This window comes from Cebus imitator, unplaced genomic scaffold, assembly GCF_001604975.1.
Source record: "Cebus imitator isolate Cc_AM_T3 unplaced genomic scaffold, Cebus_imitator-1.0 Scaffold79, whole genome shotgun sequence".
Classification (NCBI taxonomy): Eukaryota; Metazoa; Chordata; class Mammalia; order Primates; family Cebidae; genus Cebus; species Cebus imitator.
The window spans coordinates 2,631,017-2,646,338 of NW_016107394.1; the positions used below are offsets into that span (position 1 = coordinate 2,631,017).

General features: G+C 51.3%; 1 protein-coding gene across 3 annotated transcripts in view; it reads right to left on the reverse strand.

Annotated features, from left to right (window-relative positions):
- STARD10 (StAR related lipid transfer domain containing 10) overlaps positions 1-15,322 on the reverse strand; it is a 55,157-nt gene that overhangs the window by 891 nt on the left and 38,944 nt on the right. For all 3 annotated transcript variants that reach the window (XM_037740102.1, XM_037740101.1, XM_017533113.2), the window contains exons 3-6: positions 3,599-3,746; positions 2,893-2,996; positions 2,123-2,240; positions 380-432 (exon numbers count right to left, since the gene is read on the reverse strand). In XM_037740102.1, coding sequence (XP_037596030.1) covers positions 380-432; positions 2,123-2,240; positions 2,893-2,996; positions 3,599-3,746 — 423 coding nt within the window. The remainder of the gene's footprint in view (positions 1-379; positions 433-2,122; positions 2,241-2,892; positions 2,997-3,598; positions 3,747-15,322) is intronic.

Below are 15,322 nucleotides of genomic sequence, written 5' to 3' on the forward strand. Positions count from 1 at the left end.
TTTTCTTTTTTGAGACAGAGTCTCACTCTGTGCCCCAGGCTGGAGTTCAGTGGCAATATCTTTGCTCACTGCAACCTCTGCCTTCCCAGTTCAAGCAATTCTCCTGCCTCAGCCTCCTGAGTAGCTGGGATTACAGGTGCCCGCCACCACACCCGGCTAATTTTTGTATTTTTAGTAGAGACAGGATTTCGCCATGTTGGCTAGGCTGATCTTGAACTCTGGACCTCAGGTGATCCTCTCACCTCTGCCTCCCAAAGTGCTGGATTGCAGGCATGAGCCACCACACCTGGCCCCCAGGCTTCAAGCTTGACTCCACCCACCTTATCCCATAGTCTTCTCTCCAGCCTCCAACACCCCCCAAAATCCCAAGGCCACTCACCTTGGGAGCCAGGAACTGAGAAGATTTATTCACCACCCACTTGGGTAAGGAGCCTGTGAGGGCAGGGAAGGGAAAAATCTGTCTCAGAGACCCAGCCCCTCCCTCCCGACAAAAGCCCCTCCCTCTGTCCAGAGCTTCCAGGGAGGCCACTGTCTTCCCCTCGGGGAAGGGGTGTGTCAGGCAAATCCTACAAGACTTCACCCTCACTCCTTTCTACCTCAGACCAAGATCCTCAGGCTCAGCTCTGTCCCCCACTTTCCCTCTGCCCAGCCTCAAAGAGTACATGGAAGAAAACCACAGGGTCCTAGGTGAGCACAAGCTATACAAGAGTGGAAACTCAGACCCACCCCGCTGCAGCTTGCTGCCTCCCTCAATCACACTGACATCCCTTCTCAGCCTAACCTCCCTCCCAGGAATGGCCCTGAGGCTCAGCCCTCCTCTGCCTGTCCTTCCAAGCCTCCCCTAACCACACAGGCCTCTGGCTGAGCACCCCAGCCTGGCCTGACCTGGAATCCACCACCCAGCTCTCCATCCTGTCTCATTCTCAAGTGTCCACTCTGACACTGACACCCAACACAATGAGGTGCCAGGGGAGCGCTGGGCCTGGACCACTGTGCACTCCAGGGCATGGAGCATTCCCAGGCAAGGATGCTCAAAGCTTCCCCATCCTCTAGTCACTCACTCACTCACTCACTCACTCCAGGTTCACTGTGACACCAACCTGGGCCAGCCCTGGGGACCCAGAGAGGAGCTCATTGGGGGCCTAACAGGAACCGAGTGTTCTGCTAGAGGGGAATGGGCCACAGAGCAGGGAGCCAGTGGCTCCCCTGAGTATCAGGGAAACAGGAGGTGACACCTGCAGCAGCCCTGGAGGGATGAGGATGGGAGGCTGAGGGGAAGGGCTGCCTGGACAGAGCGGTGGGGACGGATGAGGTGTGAACAATACCAGGAGCCCTGGGACGGGGCTTAGGCTTTTCTCTGAGGGCAATGGAGAGCCACAGAATAACTTAAAGCAGGTGAGAGTCATGAGGAAATAAGTGTTTTAGAAAAACTCCTCTGGCAGCCGGAATACACAAACAAGGTGGCTGGTACGGAGAGAAATGCCAGACTCAGGAGCTGCTGAGGAAACAGAATCAATAGGAATCAGTGGCTGGATTTGGCTGAGGAAGAGGGAGTGGCCCCAAATGACTGCACATTCTGGGCATGGGTGACTGAAAAGCAGAGACTTGGGGTAAGGGGCAGGTCAGGAGGAAAGATGCAGAATTCCCCGCTGGACACAGAGAGGCTCCAGTGCCTGGAAGACATCCAGAGGGAGATGTCCAGGCGGCTGAGGGCCACAGGGATCTGGATCTCAGCTAAGAGAGATGCAGCCACCTGTCACAGAAGCCACAGGAGTGGATGAGCCATCCCCAGAAAGAGAAGACTGAGGCCTGGAAAACCCAGGCCTCCAGGATGGGCAGAGGGAACAGCCAGTGAGCAGTGAACAAGGCAGAGCATGGGGATGGCGGAGCCCAGGAAAAAGCACCCCCAGCTTCATCAGTGGGGCAGTGGTACCTCCCTGGCCCACTCTTTTCAAACTACTGTAAAGTCCCAAGCCTTGGTTCAAGGACGGCTTCGGATGGAGATGCCCCAAAATGCAAAACAGCTACTAATAGATGCCCTTCTGGATCCCTAGTAGATCAGACCCCACCCCTGTGGTATAGGGAAGGATCTCATGATAGGCTGCCAGGGCCAAGCCCTCACCTTTGGGGTCCACCTGAGCCAGGTAGGTGATGACGCAGCTCTTGGGCCCCGTGCTCTGGATGAGGTAGCCCGTCTGGATGGACACAGCTCGGACCAAGTCTTTCCGAGGTGGGTATTTCTGGGGATGGAAGGCACAGGGAGGTGAGACTCGGGGTGGGGGCAAAGATGATGTTTTTGTGAGTATACACAAACACGCACGCATGCACGCACATGCATGTACACATACACACACACAGTTCACATGCCGTCACATCTGTTCCAGACTAGGCCTGATTCTGGGTGCAGAGAAAGGGAAGAACCAGACTAGGTCATCCTAGCCCCTCTTGACGCTTTCCTTGTCCCCTCAGAAAAGCCCCCAGTCCGGGGGTCAGAGCTCATGAGCACATATGGGTACACACACACTCACCCTTGCCCAGCCAGCTGTACCTGCCTGTCCTTGCCCAGGGAGATCAAGGTGGCCCAGCCTCAGGGAGGGCTAGAGGACCCTGCCTCTCACCTCTGCTCCTCGTTTCCCTGTCCCAGAGCCCAACCAACCAAAGTCACCCCATCCCACCCACTCGCCACAGAGGTGGCCACACTGCCCTCTCCTGATCTGCTCAAAAGCCCCAGCAGGGAGAGAGAAGTCATTATCTTCACTGTACAGGAAGGAAACTGAGGGCCAGTGGGCTCCATGCCTGCTTGAAGTCACATGGAAGTCACAGCGGCAGCCTCAGCCTTACCCTGCCTAACTCTCTCCCCTGCCCCGCTGCAGGGAAGGCAGGTTGACTCACAGGATGTTTGACTGAGTAGTTCATAATGATGTAATCAGCGCCCATGGGGAGCCAGGAGCGGAGGGTGATGACATCACGGTTCTTCAGGGGCTTGGGACACCTCCCTGTGGAGGGCAAGGGACAGTTCAGCCAGACCACTGGCCCACCTGCCTGCAAGGGAGGGTGTGGCGGAGGCCAGAGATGCAGGGATGCCTAAGTAACTGCCAGCCCCCCAGTGCAAACAGGCATCTCTCTCCCAGACCACAGTCCCACAGCTGGAGCCAGGGTAAGACCTGTCCCGACTGCCTCCAGCCAGCCCTGCTCCTCACAACCTCACACAGCCCTTACCTTGTCAGCCTGGCTGGCTTGTCTATATGAATGTGAGTGTACAAGAGAAAAACAGTGTGAATGTGCATGAAAATGTGTCCCTGGGACTATGTGGCATGTGGGTACGAGCTGTGTATGTGTTTGAGCGTATGCGTGTGTGTGCCTATGTGTGTGTGTGTACGTGATCATGTGAGTGCATATGTGTGAATGTACATGTGTGTGCCTAAGGGTCTAGGAATGGACAGGGATGTCAGGGAGAGCAGCTCTGTGTCTCAGCACTCAAGTCTCTGAGCAGCCTGGTCATGGGAGTGACCAGAGGAGGGAGGGAGGAGGAGGAGGCTTGGTGGGAGGCCTGGATGGAGGCCAAGGAGACAGGGATCAGCATGCTATGCCTGCTCACAGGAGTAGTAGCCCACGTCAGCGTTGACTGTCAAGCGGGCGATGTCGAAAGTCTCAATGACGTTGCTGTCCCATTTCTTTCGGTACTCAATGTCGTGTAGGACGTCATAGAGTGTCTCAGCTGGCACATCACGGCACTCCATCTGGCACTGCAGACAGATACATGGGTTGTCAGGATCACATGGAGCTCAGAGCCCTGGCCAGAGGACCAGTGGGCAGACAGGCAGAGGAGGAGGAAGAGACAGAGAACAGGGAGGAATACAGGCCTCTGACCCCAGCATGGACTTCCTTCTTGCCACAAGCCCTGGCCAGCTCCCTAAAAAGCCACCGGTGCCAGGAGACAGACAGCCTCTCTATCCAGAGACCATCTCCTCCTACTCAGCCCAGTCTCTTCCTCCAGGAAGCCTTCCCAGCCAGACCTTCTGGGCTTCCGCGCAATGAATCTCTATGTCTGTGCCCTCCCAGACCCCTGAGAGCTCCTCGTGGGCAGAGGTTCATGGTTATTTCATCATGGAGCCTGGAATGGGAATGGGTACATGTTAAATGAAATGAAAGCATAAATGAAAATCAAATGCCCAAATGGATGATTTATTTCCTCCCTGATACTTGTCACCTGGCCATACCACTTGTCCTCCTATTTTTGTTTTTTTTCCCCCTTCAACAAACATCTTTGGATTTCTTATTATGTATTAGCCTTGCCCTCAAAGAGCTTTTCATCTGGGAAGAAGATGGCCAAGGACACCTTGTTTTTTGTTTTGAGACGGAGTCTTGCTCTGTTGCCAGGTTGGCAACCTCTCGGCTCGCTGCAACCTCCACCTCCCAGGTTCAAGTGATTCTCCTGCCTCAGCCTCCCAAGTAGCTAGGACTACAGGCGCACACCACCACACCCAGCTAATTTTTGTATTTTTAGTAGAGATAGGGTTTCACCATGTTGTCCAGGATGATCTCGATCTTTTGACCTCGTGATCCGCCTGCCTCAGCTTCCCAAAGTGCTGGGATTACAGGTGTGGGCCACTGTGCCCGGCCAGGACACCTTGTTTTATTTAACCCTCCCAACAACTCTGCCAGACAAGAAATCCAAGAAGGGACTTGAGGCTCAAAGAGGTTAAGTAACTCGCCCAATGTCACTCAGCTGGTAAGTAGCAGAGCTAGGATTTAACCCAGATCACACGTCTGGAAAGCAAGTAAAAACAGAACCAGGTTTCCCTAGGTTTGCACTCAGTGAGATGAAACTCAATGTCCTTGTTCTGTGATTTTTTTTTTTAACCCAAGAGCCCTATCCCCAAGATCAAGTTCTTCTCAGCAAATGGACAAGTTTTCTTGTGTAGTTTAAAAAGGTCTCTCAGAACTGGCATTTAGACAGTGCCAAAGGAGCCCTCACATAACACTTTCCACTCACAAGGGGATGCAAGCAACCATATGAGGGAGAGATCACACTGCCTTCCCCCTCATCCCAGAATAGGCCTTGGCACCACTAATGATGGTGGGACACCACAGGAAGGTCACATCATCGCCTGCTGGCTATTCTAGGCACCAAGAAACCCATCAAGCCCTGGATATAACTTCCGTTTATAGAAAATACAGAGGACAGAGGAACGAGGTAAGTGACACCACATGAGAATGCAACCAGACAGAGCCAGATAGTGAACCATTCCACGGGGCTACTAGCCGAGGTTCTTCCACCAGTCAATGTCATAACAAAGGGGCAGGGCGGGACTGACCTGCAGGATATAACAACCACATGTAAAGTGCGTTTCTGGATTGCAAACTGATTTGGACACACCATCTATAAAGGGCATTTTGGGGACAACTGGAGAAGTGTGTATGTGATTAGAGTATCGGGTGCACTGAAAATTTATGGAAACAAAATGGTGGAGACTGCTGCCTTAAAAAAAAAGATTACAAAATAGGTCGGGCATGTAATCCCAGCACTTTGGGAGGCTGAGACAGGCGGATCACTTGGGGTCAGGCATTCAAGACTAGCCTGGCCAACATAATGGAACCCTGTCTCTACTAAAAATACAAAAATTAGCCGGGAGTGGTGGCATACACCTGTAATCCCAGCTACCCAGGAGGCTGAGGCATGAGAATCACTTGAACCTGGGAGGTGGGGGTTTCAGTGAGCCGAGATCATGCCACTGCACTCCAGCCTGGGCAACAGAGCAAGACTCCATCTCAAAAAAAAAAAAAAAAAAAAAAAAAAAAAAAAAAAAAAAAAAAAAAAAAACAAAAAAAAAAAAAAAAAAAAAAAAAAAGCAGCATAACCACAATTGGGGGAAAAATATATGCATAGAGGAAGCCCAGGAAGCGGAATTGCTAAGGTGTTCACAGTGGAGATCTGTAAATGATAGAAATGTGATGGTTTCTTTTCATTTTGCTTGTCTATATTTCTTATTTTTGTTTTTTTCTTTTTTTGAGACAGAGTCTTGCTCTGTCACCCAGGCTGGAGTGCAGTGGCACGATCTCAGCTTGCCACAACCCCCACCTCCTAAGTTCAAGCAATTTTCCTGCCTCAGCCTCCCAAGTAGCTGGGACTACAGGCGTGTGCCACCACACCCAGCTAATTTTTTTTTTTTTTTTTTTTTTTTTTTAGTAGAGACGGGGTTTCACTATATTGGCCAGGCTGGTCTCAAACTCCTGACCTTGTGCTCCACCTGCCTTAGCCTCCCAAGTGCTGGGATTATAGGCGTGAGCCACCTTGCCCTGCATATTTACAATTTTCTAACATGTATAGTATTGCTTCTGAAATAATGAAAACAGTTTCAAAAGGTCCCCCAGCAATACTGAGAGGTGCACCTACCATGTGCCAGGTACTATATTAAGTGCTTTATACACATTGTTTTATTCTTACAGCAGTGCTCTGTATATTGGCCCCATTATAGAATTAAGAAAACCAAGGTTCAAGGACAGACTCGAGGCTGCAAGACTATTTGTGTGACCCTGAACAATTCACCCTCCCTCTCTACCCCATTTACCTTTCTGCTCTATAATGGGGCATGACTAGATCCAACGATTTAACCAGCAGCCCCCAGCTCCAGCCCTGTACTGAGTCCAGAAGATTCAGAGAGGAATGTGAGGCCTGTCTTTGAGAGGTTTGCAGTGAAAGGAGGAGCCATGCTTGGAAATGGGGAGGTGCCCTAAAGTTCTCAGTGGGGGCGTAAGAAGGAGATCAGCTCCATGGGCTGGGTGGGGGATCAGGCTTCACGGAGAATCTCAGTGCTGAAGGTAGGTGCTTGCCAAGTGGCCCGGGCAGAAAGAAGGGCCAGCCAAGGTGCAGAGGCAGGCGAGAGTGTGGCCTGTGGGCAGTGAATGAGTTCCATCTGGCTCAGTGTCCACAGTGTGGTATAGCCTACCACTCAAAAGGTGTCTGGCTCTAGGTCTTCTTGGAAAAATGGGTGATTCCAGGGCTGGGTCAGAGAAAGCATAAGATGAGCCTGGAACATCTTCTTGTGCCAGGAAGTAAGCAAATACTCAAAGAATGATAAAGATTCTGGACATAGGAACCAGCCTGAAGGGCTCTCCCTCTGGTAGAGTGACCAGCACTTCAAGGTTTACCCAGGACTTTCCCAGTTTTACCACTGCAAGTCTCACATTCTGGGAAATCCCTCAGTCCCAGGCAAGCTAGTGTTGGTCACCCTACCTGGGCTCAAGCTGAGATAATCTTCGTATTAAGCTCAGTACTGACCATAACCGATTATATTCCATTGAATAAAACAGGAAACCAAAGTCTATACAGATATGAATAAACAAATAAGTGGAATGTTTGTTGAGAAATGGGGGATTTAGGGCCGGGCGCGGTGGCTCAAGCCTGTAATCCCAGCACTTTGGGAGGCCGAGGCGGGTGGATCACGAGGTCAAGAGATCGAGACCGTCCTGGTCAACATGGTGAAACCCCGTCTCTACTAAAACTACAAAAAATTAGCTGGGCATGGTGGTGCGTGCCTGTAATCCCAGCTACTCAGGAGGCTGAGGCAGGAGAATTGCCTGAACCCAGGAGGCGGAGGTTGCGGTGAGCCGAGATCGCGCCATTGCACTCCAGCCTGGGTAATAAGAGCGAAACTCCGTCTCAAAAAAAAAAAAAAAGAAATGGGGGATTTACACAGTTTCAAAGTAACTTCCCATCCAAAATACTTACTAATTACAAAGGGAACATGAGTCACTTCACAGTAGTTAAGCCTGGCAGATAGCACCTGCATCAGGTGATCAAAGTGAGTATCATTAATCACAGGACAAGCTGCCGTCAGGTATTGTCTGGTAGGACGCAGTAAGAGGAATACAGGTATCACTTCTGTGCTACCTCTGTCACAGAGACATAACATAAATAGAATCACAGGGAACATCAGACAAACCCAGAATGAAGGCTTGTATCATTTTACAAAATAATTGGCCTATAAATGTCAGGATCATGAGAGTCACGGAAAGAACGATGTTAGACTGAGGTGACTAATGAGATGGGAGTGATTGGGTAAGTGAATGAAGGAACAAAGTGATGGGAGGAATGCGATGGTGAGAAAGGGGGTTGAAGAAGATGGCACAGGCCCGATCCGGCATCATCATCGCATCCAAACAACGTCTAGTTGAGCGGCCACAGGGAGGTCCAGGCACTGCCCCAGACATTCAACATGTACTCACTCTTCACCCCAAACCTAGCAGGTGGCTGCTGTTATCATTCCTGCACTGCAAAATAGAAAACTGAAGCTCGGGAGATTAAGCAACTTGCCCAGATCATAGAGCCTGAAAGCAGCAGAGCAGGGACTCAAAAGAGGATCTTCCTGTCCTCTTAACCACCAAAGAGCACTCAAGTGTGGCTTCTGAGAAAACCAGAATTTCTCTAAATCCAAATTTGGATGCTGGTTGGCTTTGCAAATCTTCAAACATGTTATCCTGGACCATGAGTGTGTGGCGGGGGCAGTGACAACAAAAGCCTGCTTCCTGGGTTAGAATTCAACCTGGGGCTGCCTCTTCCCCAGCCAAGCTCAGTGCCCCCAGGGCCCAGCTGCAAGGCAGCTGAATGCACACTGGGAAGGGGTCCATGCTGCCCACCCTCCTTGCAGAGGCTCCCAGAGCAGGGCTGTGTGGCTCCAGAGGCCAAAGACCGACCTCTGGGACAGAGGGCAGTGGGCAGAGCATGCAGAGTCAGAAGACAGACCAGGTGCTCATTGTAGACTCTGCGTAGCCCTTTATCTTATAGATAAAGAGAAACTTCAAAGGTTTCCGGGGGTAGTGGCAGATGCTTATGGAGGAAGGCCCCTGACTGGAGGGTGAGAACCCTTGCTGTGGCAGTGCAGGTGAAGAAACTGAGGCAGGCCAGGTAGGGGGGTCAGGGAAGTGTCCACCGGCATCCCCAGCTCAGCCTGGCTCCTGCACTTTCCACAGCCCCCAGCAGGCAGCACTGCTGCACCAAGTGGAAGAAATTACATCCATCTTTGTTCCTGCCAGAGGTGGTGGCCACGCCCCAAGGATGTAATTCTAAGAGGCTTGGGGAGCGACAGCTGGTGGGGTAGGGCTGAGTCTCTGGACAGCACCAGGTGCGCAGGCCTGTACCAGGAACCCACAGCTATTAGGCCCTGGGTGAGGGAGTCATCTCAGCTGGTCCCCCAGAAACTCCCCTGGAAACAGGAACCCAAGGGGGGTTGATTGGCCAAGGAGCCATGCTGGGCTTCAGTGTGTTTAAAGCCTGGTGACAACAGGGACCCCAACATGCAACGGTATTACAGCTGAGAAAACTGAGGGCAGGGGGAGCAAGTGATGCCAGAGAAACTACAGGCTGTGTCCCCAGCACTCCATTCTCCAAACCCCCTCAAGTGCCCAAGGTGAAAAACGGGGATTGCCCAGAACCCCTGGGACCAGCACTGTGCGCCCCAGCTCCCCAAGTCCCACGAAGCCACGGTCAGAAGGGACTGGACAAGCAAGGAGGAGGAAAGACCCACATAGACTTTGAGGCCGGCAATCCCCGGCCCAATCCCAGCTCTGTCTCCTGGGCATGAGAGTTAACTCCTATGAGTCTTCATTTCCTCGGGTGAAAAATGGAAATGATAATAGCAGCTATCTCATGGAGATGCTGTGATTAAATGAGATAATGCATGTAATATGCCTAGTGCATAGTAAATACTCAAAAATAGGTCGGGCACGGTGGCTCACGCCTGTAATCCCAGCACTTTGGGAGGCAGAGGTGGGTGGATCCCCTAAGGTCAGGAGTTCGAGAACAGCCTAGCCAACATGGGGAAACCCTGTCTCTACTAAAAATACAAACAACAAAAAAAAATTAGCTGGGTGTGGTGGCCCAAGCCTATAATTCTAGCTACTTGGAAGGCTAAGACACAAGAATCACTTAAATCCAGGAGGCGGAGGTTGCAGTGAGCTAAGATAGTACCACTGCACTCCAGCCTGGGTGACAGAGTGAGACTGTGTCTCAAAAAAAAAAAAAAGAAACAAGTAGCTATTGGCTTGTCCAAAGGTAGTGAGTGATCGAAAGTGACTGTTCACACTAAGTTATAGATCGAACTCCTTGTTCTACTGTTTTCCCCCTTCTCACTACTGCACTTGACTAGTCTTTAAAAAAAAAAAAAAAGTAGCTATTGTTACTCCAGCGGGTTTCCATGAGTAGCCATGCACCCTTCCACATGGCCAGGACTAGGCTGCATTTGCAAGTATCTGCTGATACTGTGCACCCTGGGTGCCGCCCTCGCCTCGCCCTGCCCTGCACTTTCATTCATCCTTTCACCACTCTCTGAAGCCTGCTGTTTGCCAGACCTGTGTGTAACTGGGTGGTGGGAGACCGGAGGCAAACTGGACCTGAGCCCTGACCCAAACAGGTCCCGCCAAGTAGAGTGGTAAGGGACAGGGACACAAAACCTCAAGATAGCACGAGCAGGGCTGGGAGAGGGGGATGCACCTGAACTGCATGGTAGAGTGCGCCTGCGCCCAAAAGGATAAGGCCCTGTGCCACTGAGGGGCAGGGAAGGGCATTTCTGGCATGGGGACTAGTGGATGCAAAGGCCCGGAGGGTTAAACAAACATGTACAGTGCAGGGTCCAGTGCCCAAGCTGTGTCTCACTGTCCCGCCCCCTGCCTGTGTTCTCTGGGATGGCTTGCCAGTGCTCAGCATTAGAGAAGATGGACTCTCAACTAGAGAAAGGGACAGCAGTCTCTCCCAAGACCCAGGGAGATGGTCAACCCGAGATGGGAAAGGAAGTCAGGTCCCCTCCATGGGGCTGTGTCCTGGCCTTGAGGGCCAAAGGCCCAGGCAGTTACAGACAAACAGACACACAAGCAGGTGGACCCAAGGCTAACCCTCCCTCCAAGACCTTACAAGGCAGGATGCCAATATCCTTACCCATGGAATATGTGGGGCACACAGATTATCCCAAAGTCCTAGGAACCCAGGAAATTATCTGTCCACTCAGAACCCATCAGGTTACCACTGGGGAAACCTGGCTTCAGCTGGACTCTGAAATATCCCACAGGCTATGCTAACTTCTCCAGAGGCTGCTTTTCAGCAGATAGTTCTGAGGGGAGTAACTGTTAAGCAAATCACCCTTTCCCGACAGAACCATATTTAAATGAGAGGAAGAGTTCCTGATGGGGTGGGGCACAACGTATCAAATCAATCACAGCCCTGAACAATAGCCCCAACCTCAATAATCATTACTGTTGCTCCAAATCACTGACCATTCAGCACCCCACAAAGGAGACAGGGGCACCTGGACCATAGACCCCATGGGGGCTGAAATTGAGCCCAAACCACCTCTGCCAGCTGTCAAGGGCACAGAGCTTCATCCTTTGCAAATATTGCCTCTTACCCTTCCAACACCCCAGAGGGAAGCATCACCCCCATTTTACAGAGGCTGAAACTGAGGCCCAGGGAGGTACAATCCACATGGCTAACAGTAGTGAAGCAGAGAACCAAAGTCCAGTGTGACGGACTCTACAGTGTCAGGACTTTCTGCTACCTTCATCAAGGGGCAGGACTGGCCCAGCTAGAACAAAACACCCTGGCAACAGAAGGCTGCCTTCGTTGATGGCCTTATGCGGTGCTCTGGACTCAGAGGCCTTGCTGACCAGGGAGGCAGAGCTCACAGATTCTTCCTCCAAACACAGCTCCTGACCCAAGCTCCCCATTTTCCAGAACCCAGTGCTGGGGCTCCAAACCTGGAGCCCCTGTCACCCGCAGGCCCAGAGTTCATACAGCAGTGCTGGTCCACCTGTGTCAGACAGACCTCTGCCCTGCCATGTCCTGGCTGTGTGGCCTTGGCTTGGACAAAAGGCTCTGAGCCCCAGCATCTCATCTGTCAAGCAGGAATAATCCTCTCCTTAGAGTGGTCCTGTAAGGATTAGGTGAGACTGTTCCCTAAAGCCCTTGGCAGCAGCCGCCCCTCCTCCAGCTCCAGGCCCCAGCAACTTTCCCTGATTTCTCAGGCCCTGCCCTGGGGGAACACCTCCCACTAATCCCCAAAGAACATACAGGGACAAGAAGAAACAAAGTTTAACAAAAATGCCAAGATCCACTCCAGAGCATGGGTGCACAGGGACGGGGTGGGTGGCCCTCTCACACCAGGGCCCCACACAGAAGCCCTCTCCACCCTCACAGCCCACAGCCAGGCCCTGCCGTCACCATGCTGGACCATGACAGGAGGCTCTGAGAGATGCAAAGACTGGCACACAACAGGTCCGAGGCCCAGCGCCAGTGCCCCTCTACCCTTTCTGCTCCTGCTTCTCCTCCCAGGGCCTACTCACCAACTGCTGGCTTCAGGGCCCTCCACTTTGCCCTTCCCTGAGGCCTCTGAGAGGCCAGCATTGGGCCAAGCTGATCCAGCACCTGCCACTTGCCTCTGGGTTTTTGGGGACCCCAGAAAGGAAACACCCAAGACCTTTCCCTTATACTCCCCCCACCAAAAAAAAATCCCAAGAGCTCCAGGCCACTGACCTGAGGGTTCGGGGGAAGAAGGGGAGGAGCGAGGTCTGCTCAGTGCTGGCATGAGGGGTGCTCAGGCACCTCCTCCTCCAGCTCTGCCCAGAATGCTTTCCCAGGACTTCCTCTCACTGGCTCCCTTCCTATTATCTCTTCAGTATGCCTTCAGACTTCAGCCCGGCTGCCCTCTGTTCAGGCAGCCTGCCCTATTCCTAAACTCTCCAGGATGGGCTGGAGACCACCCTTTCTTGCCTCCTAGACCCCCAGCAGCTCCCTCCTCAGCACGCACTATCATGCATTCATTTGCCTGCAATGCTGTGGCCCCTTGTTCATCTTGGTGTCCTCCGTGCTTGGCAGGGGGCCTGGCATCCAGCAAGTGCTGGGTAAGGAGCTGTTCCTTAACAGAGGGATGGGCAGGTGAGCCAACAAAGAGCCTGTATGGGCTTCTCTGACTTAGAATGCTGGAGCCCTGGTCCACTGGCCCTCAGCACATCTGTGTAATTCAGAAGGAGGCACAGCCATGAAAATCCCTGAACTCTTGTAGATTTCTATGACACGAGGACAATTACTATTACTACTTCCGCCATCATCCTCCTATAAAGGGATAAAGGGCTGGAGGGTGGAGGCATGAAGTGTCAGAAATACCAAGAGACAACTTCAGGGGAGATTCCGGGACTTCCTTTAAGATCTTTAATAGTCTTGAGCAGTCAAACAAAAGTAAAGTAAAATTGTATGGAAGTACCAATTTATGCTCAGTAAATTACCAAAAATATATAAAATACTCACTGCTTATGAGGTGCTCACTGCTTATGAAGATACGGTAAAACTGTTACACAGTTAGTGGCAGCAAAAATTGGTTCTACTATTCTGGAAAGTAATTTGGCAAATACTTTTTAAATCATAAAAATGTATTTCTCTTTCTTTCTTGGTTTACCGTAGCGATCACAGCTCACTGCCCCAGTAGCTGGGACTCCAGGTGTGCGCCGCCATGCCTGGCTAATTTTTGTATTTTTTGTAGAGATGGGGTTTTGTCATGTTGCCCAGGCTAGACTCAAACTCCTGGGCTTAAGCGATCTTCCCACCTCGGCCTCTCAAAGTGCTGGGATTGCAGGTGTGAGCCACTGCGCCTGACCAAAAATGTATTTTCTGATTTAGTTCCCAGATTCCCAGGACTAAAAATTTATACTCAGGAAAAAAAAATACAAAATAAGAAAAAAGTTATGTTACAATATTCATGAGTATATTATTGAATTTGCAATTAGCAAATTATACTGGAGAACAACCTGAACACTAGCAGCAGCCCCAGGTTGGTTAAGAGTGACACGTCACCCTAATGATGACTGCACACCACAGAGGGTGGAGGGCTCCCCCGAGCAGCGGCAGCCCCTGAGCTAGCTTTGTACCTTCAGGACCCAGACAGGCCTGTAGGGAGCAGCTGCCAGAAATGTTCCTGAATTTAATTCTGTAGCAATATGAGAAACCTCTACAGAGCAATGTTAAATGAACAAAACAGGATACAAACTAGTACCTGTGCCATGGTTTAAACTATGAACAAACTATACCTTTGAATGAGAGCTGGAAGGAACCAAGGAAAAGTTCTACTCAGGGAACTGAGGCTCTGGGTGATTTATCTTTATTTATTTTTCTGTTTTGGATTCTTGTTACTGGTGCTACAATATAGTTTATATAAGAGATGAAAAATCTTTTTTTAAAAAAAGTTGTTATTTTATTTTTATTTTATTTTATTTTTTAGACAGAGTCTGGCTCTGTCGCCCAGGCTGGAATGCAGTGGCACTATCTTGGCTTACTGAAACCATCTCCCAGGTTCAAGGATTCTCATACCTCAGCCTCCTGAGTAGCTGGGATTACAGGTGTGCGCCAGCATGCCCAGCTAATTTTTGTATTTTTAGTAGAGATGGGGTTTTGCCACGTTGGCCAGACTGGTCTCGAACTCCTGGCCTCAAGTGATCCGCCCGCTTCGGCCTCTCAAAGTGCTGGGATTACAGGTGTGAGCCACCACACCCAGCCTCACTTTTTTTTCTTCCTAATTAAAAGCGTTGCCCAGAACCCCAAGTTCTTACTCCCTGGACCTGAAAGCTGGGACTCAACTGAGTTGGGGCCTGAGACTGCCCATCTGATGCTGAGTTAACCTAGGAACACTCTGTATTGTCTGGCGGGGCTTGCAGGCACAATGACAACTCTTTAGGTTCAAGGAAGGGACAAAGGGAAGCCAGGTCCAGGGAGAGGCATCTAAGCTGGGCCCCAAAAGATGACCAGAAGAGGAGACAGCACCCAGATGAAAGGGAGGGCGAAGGGGCTCCCGGCAGAGATGATGGCCTGAGCCTGAGAACTAGAAACAGCCTGGACTGGTTGGGGGAAGGAGAAGGATCAACGCAGTGCCACAAGGGAACCTGGTGGACAGGGACAGAGGTGGGAAATGCAACTGTCCTTTAAGGATCTGCTCATTCAGTCATCCACTCTCAACAAATGTGGAGGGTGTGCGGCTCTGTGCCAGGATCTGTGCTAGGAGGCTGGTATAATAAATTCACTGAATTCCATCCTCAACTACCTGGGAGGAGGAAAGATTATGCCCATTGGTAAACAGTGGCTCAGAAGAGTGAAGTGAAGGAATCAGGTTGGAACCCAGCGTGGCCCAAAGTCCAGAACTAGGCTCCATTCTGTGTGGGACCCAAGGAATCAGGTGGGCCAGAGGAGGACGATCCCTGAGAGGCCAGTGCTAGGAGCTGGGGCTTTTGAGGGTGTGTATGGAGTGGGGAGCTGGCTTGCCTGGAGCTGATGAGGGGGTTGGAAGGA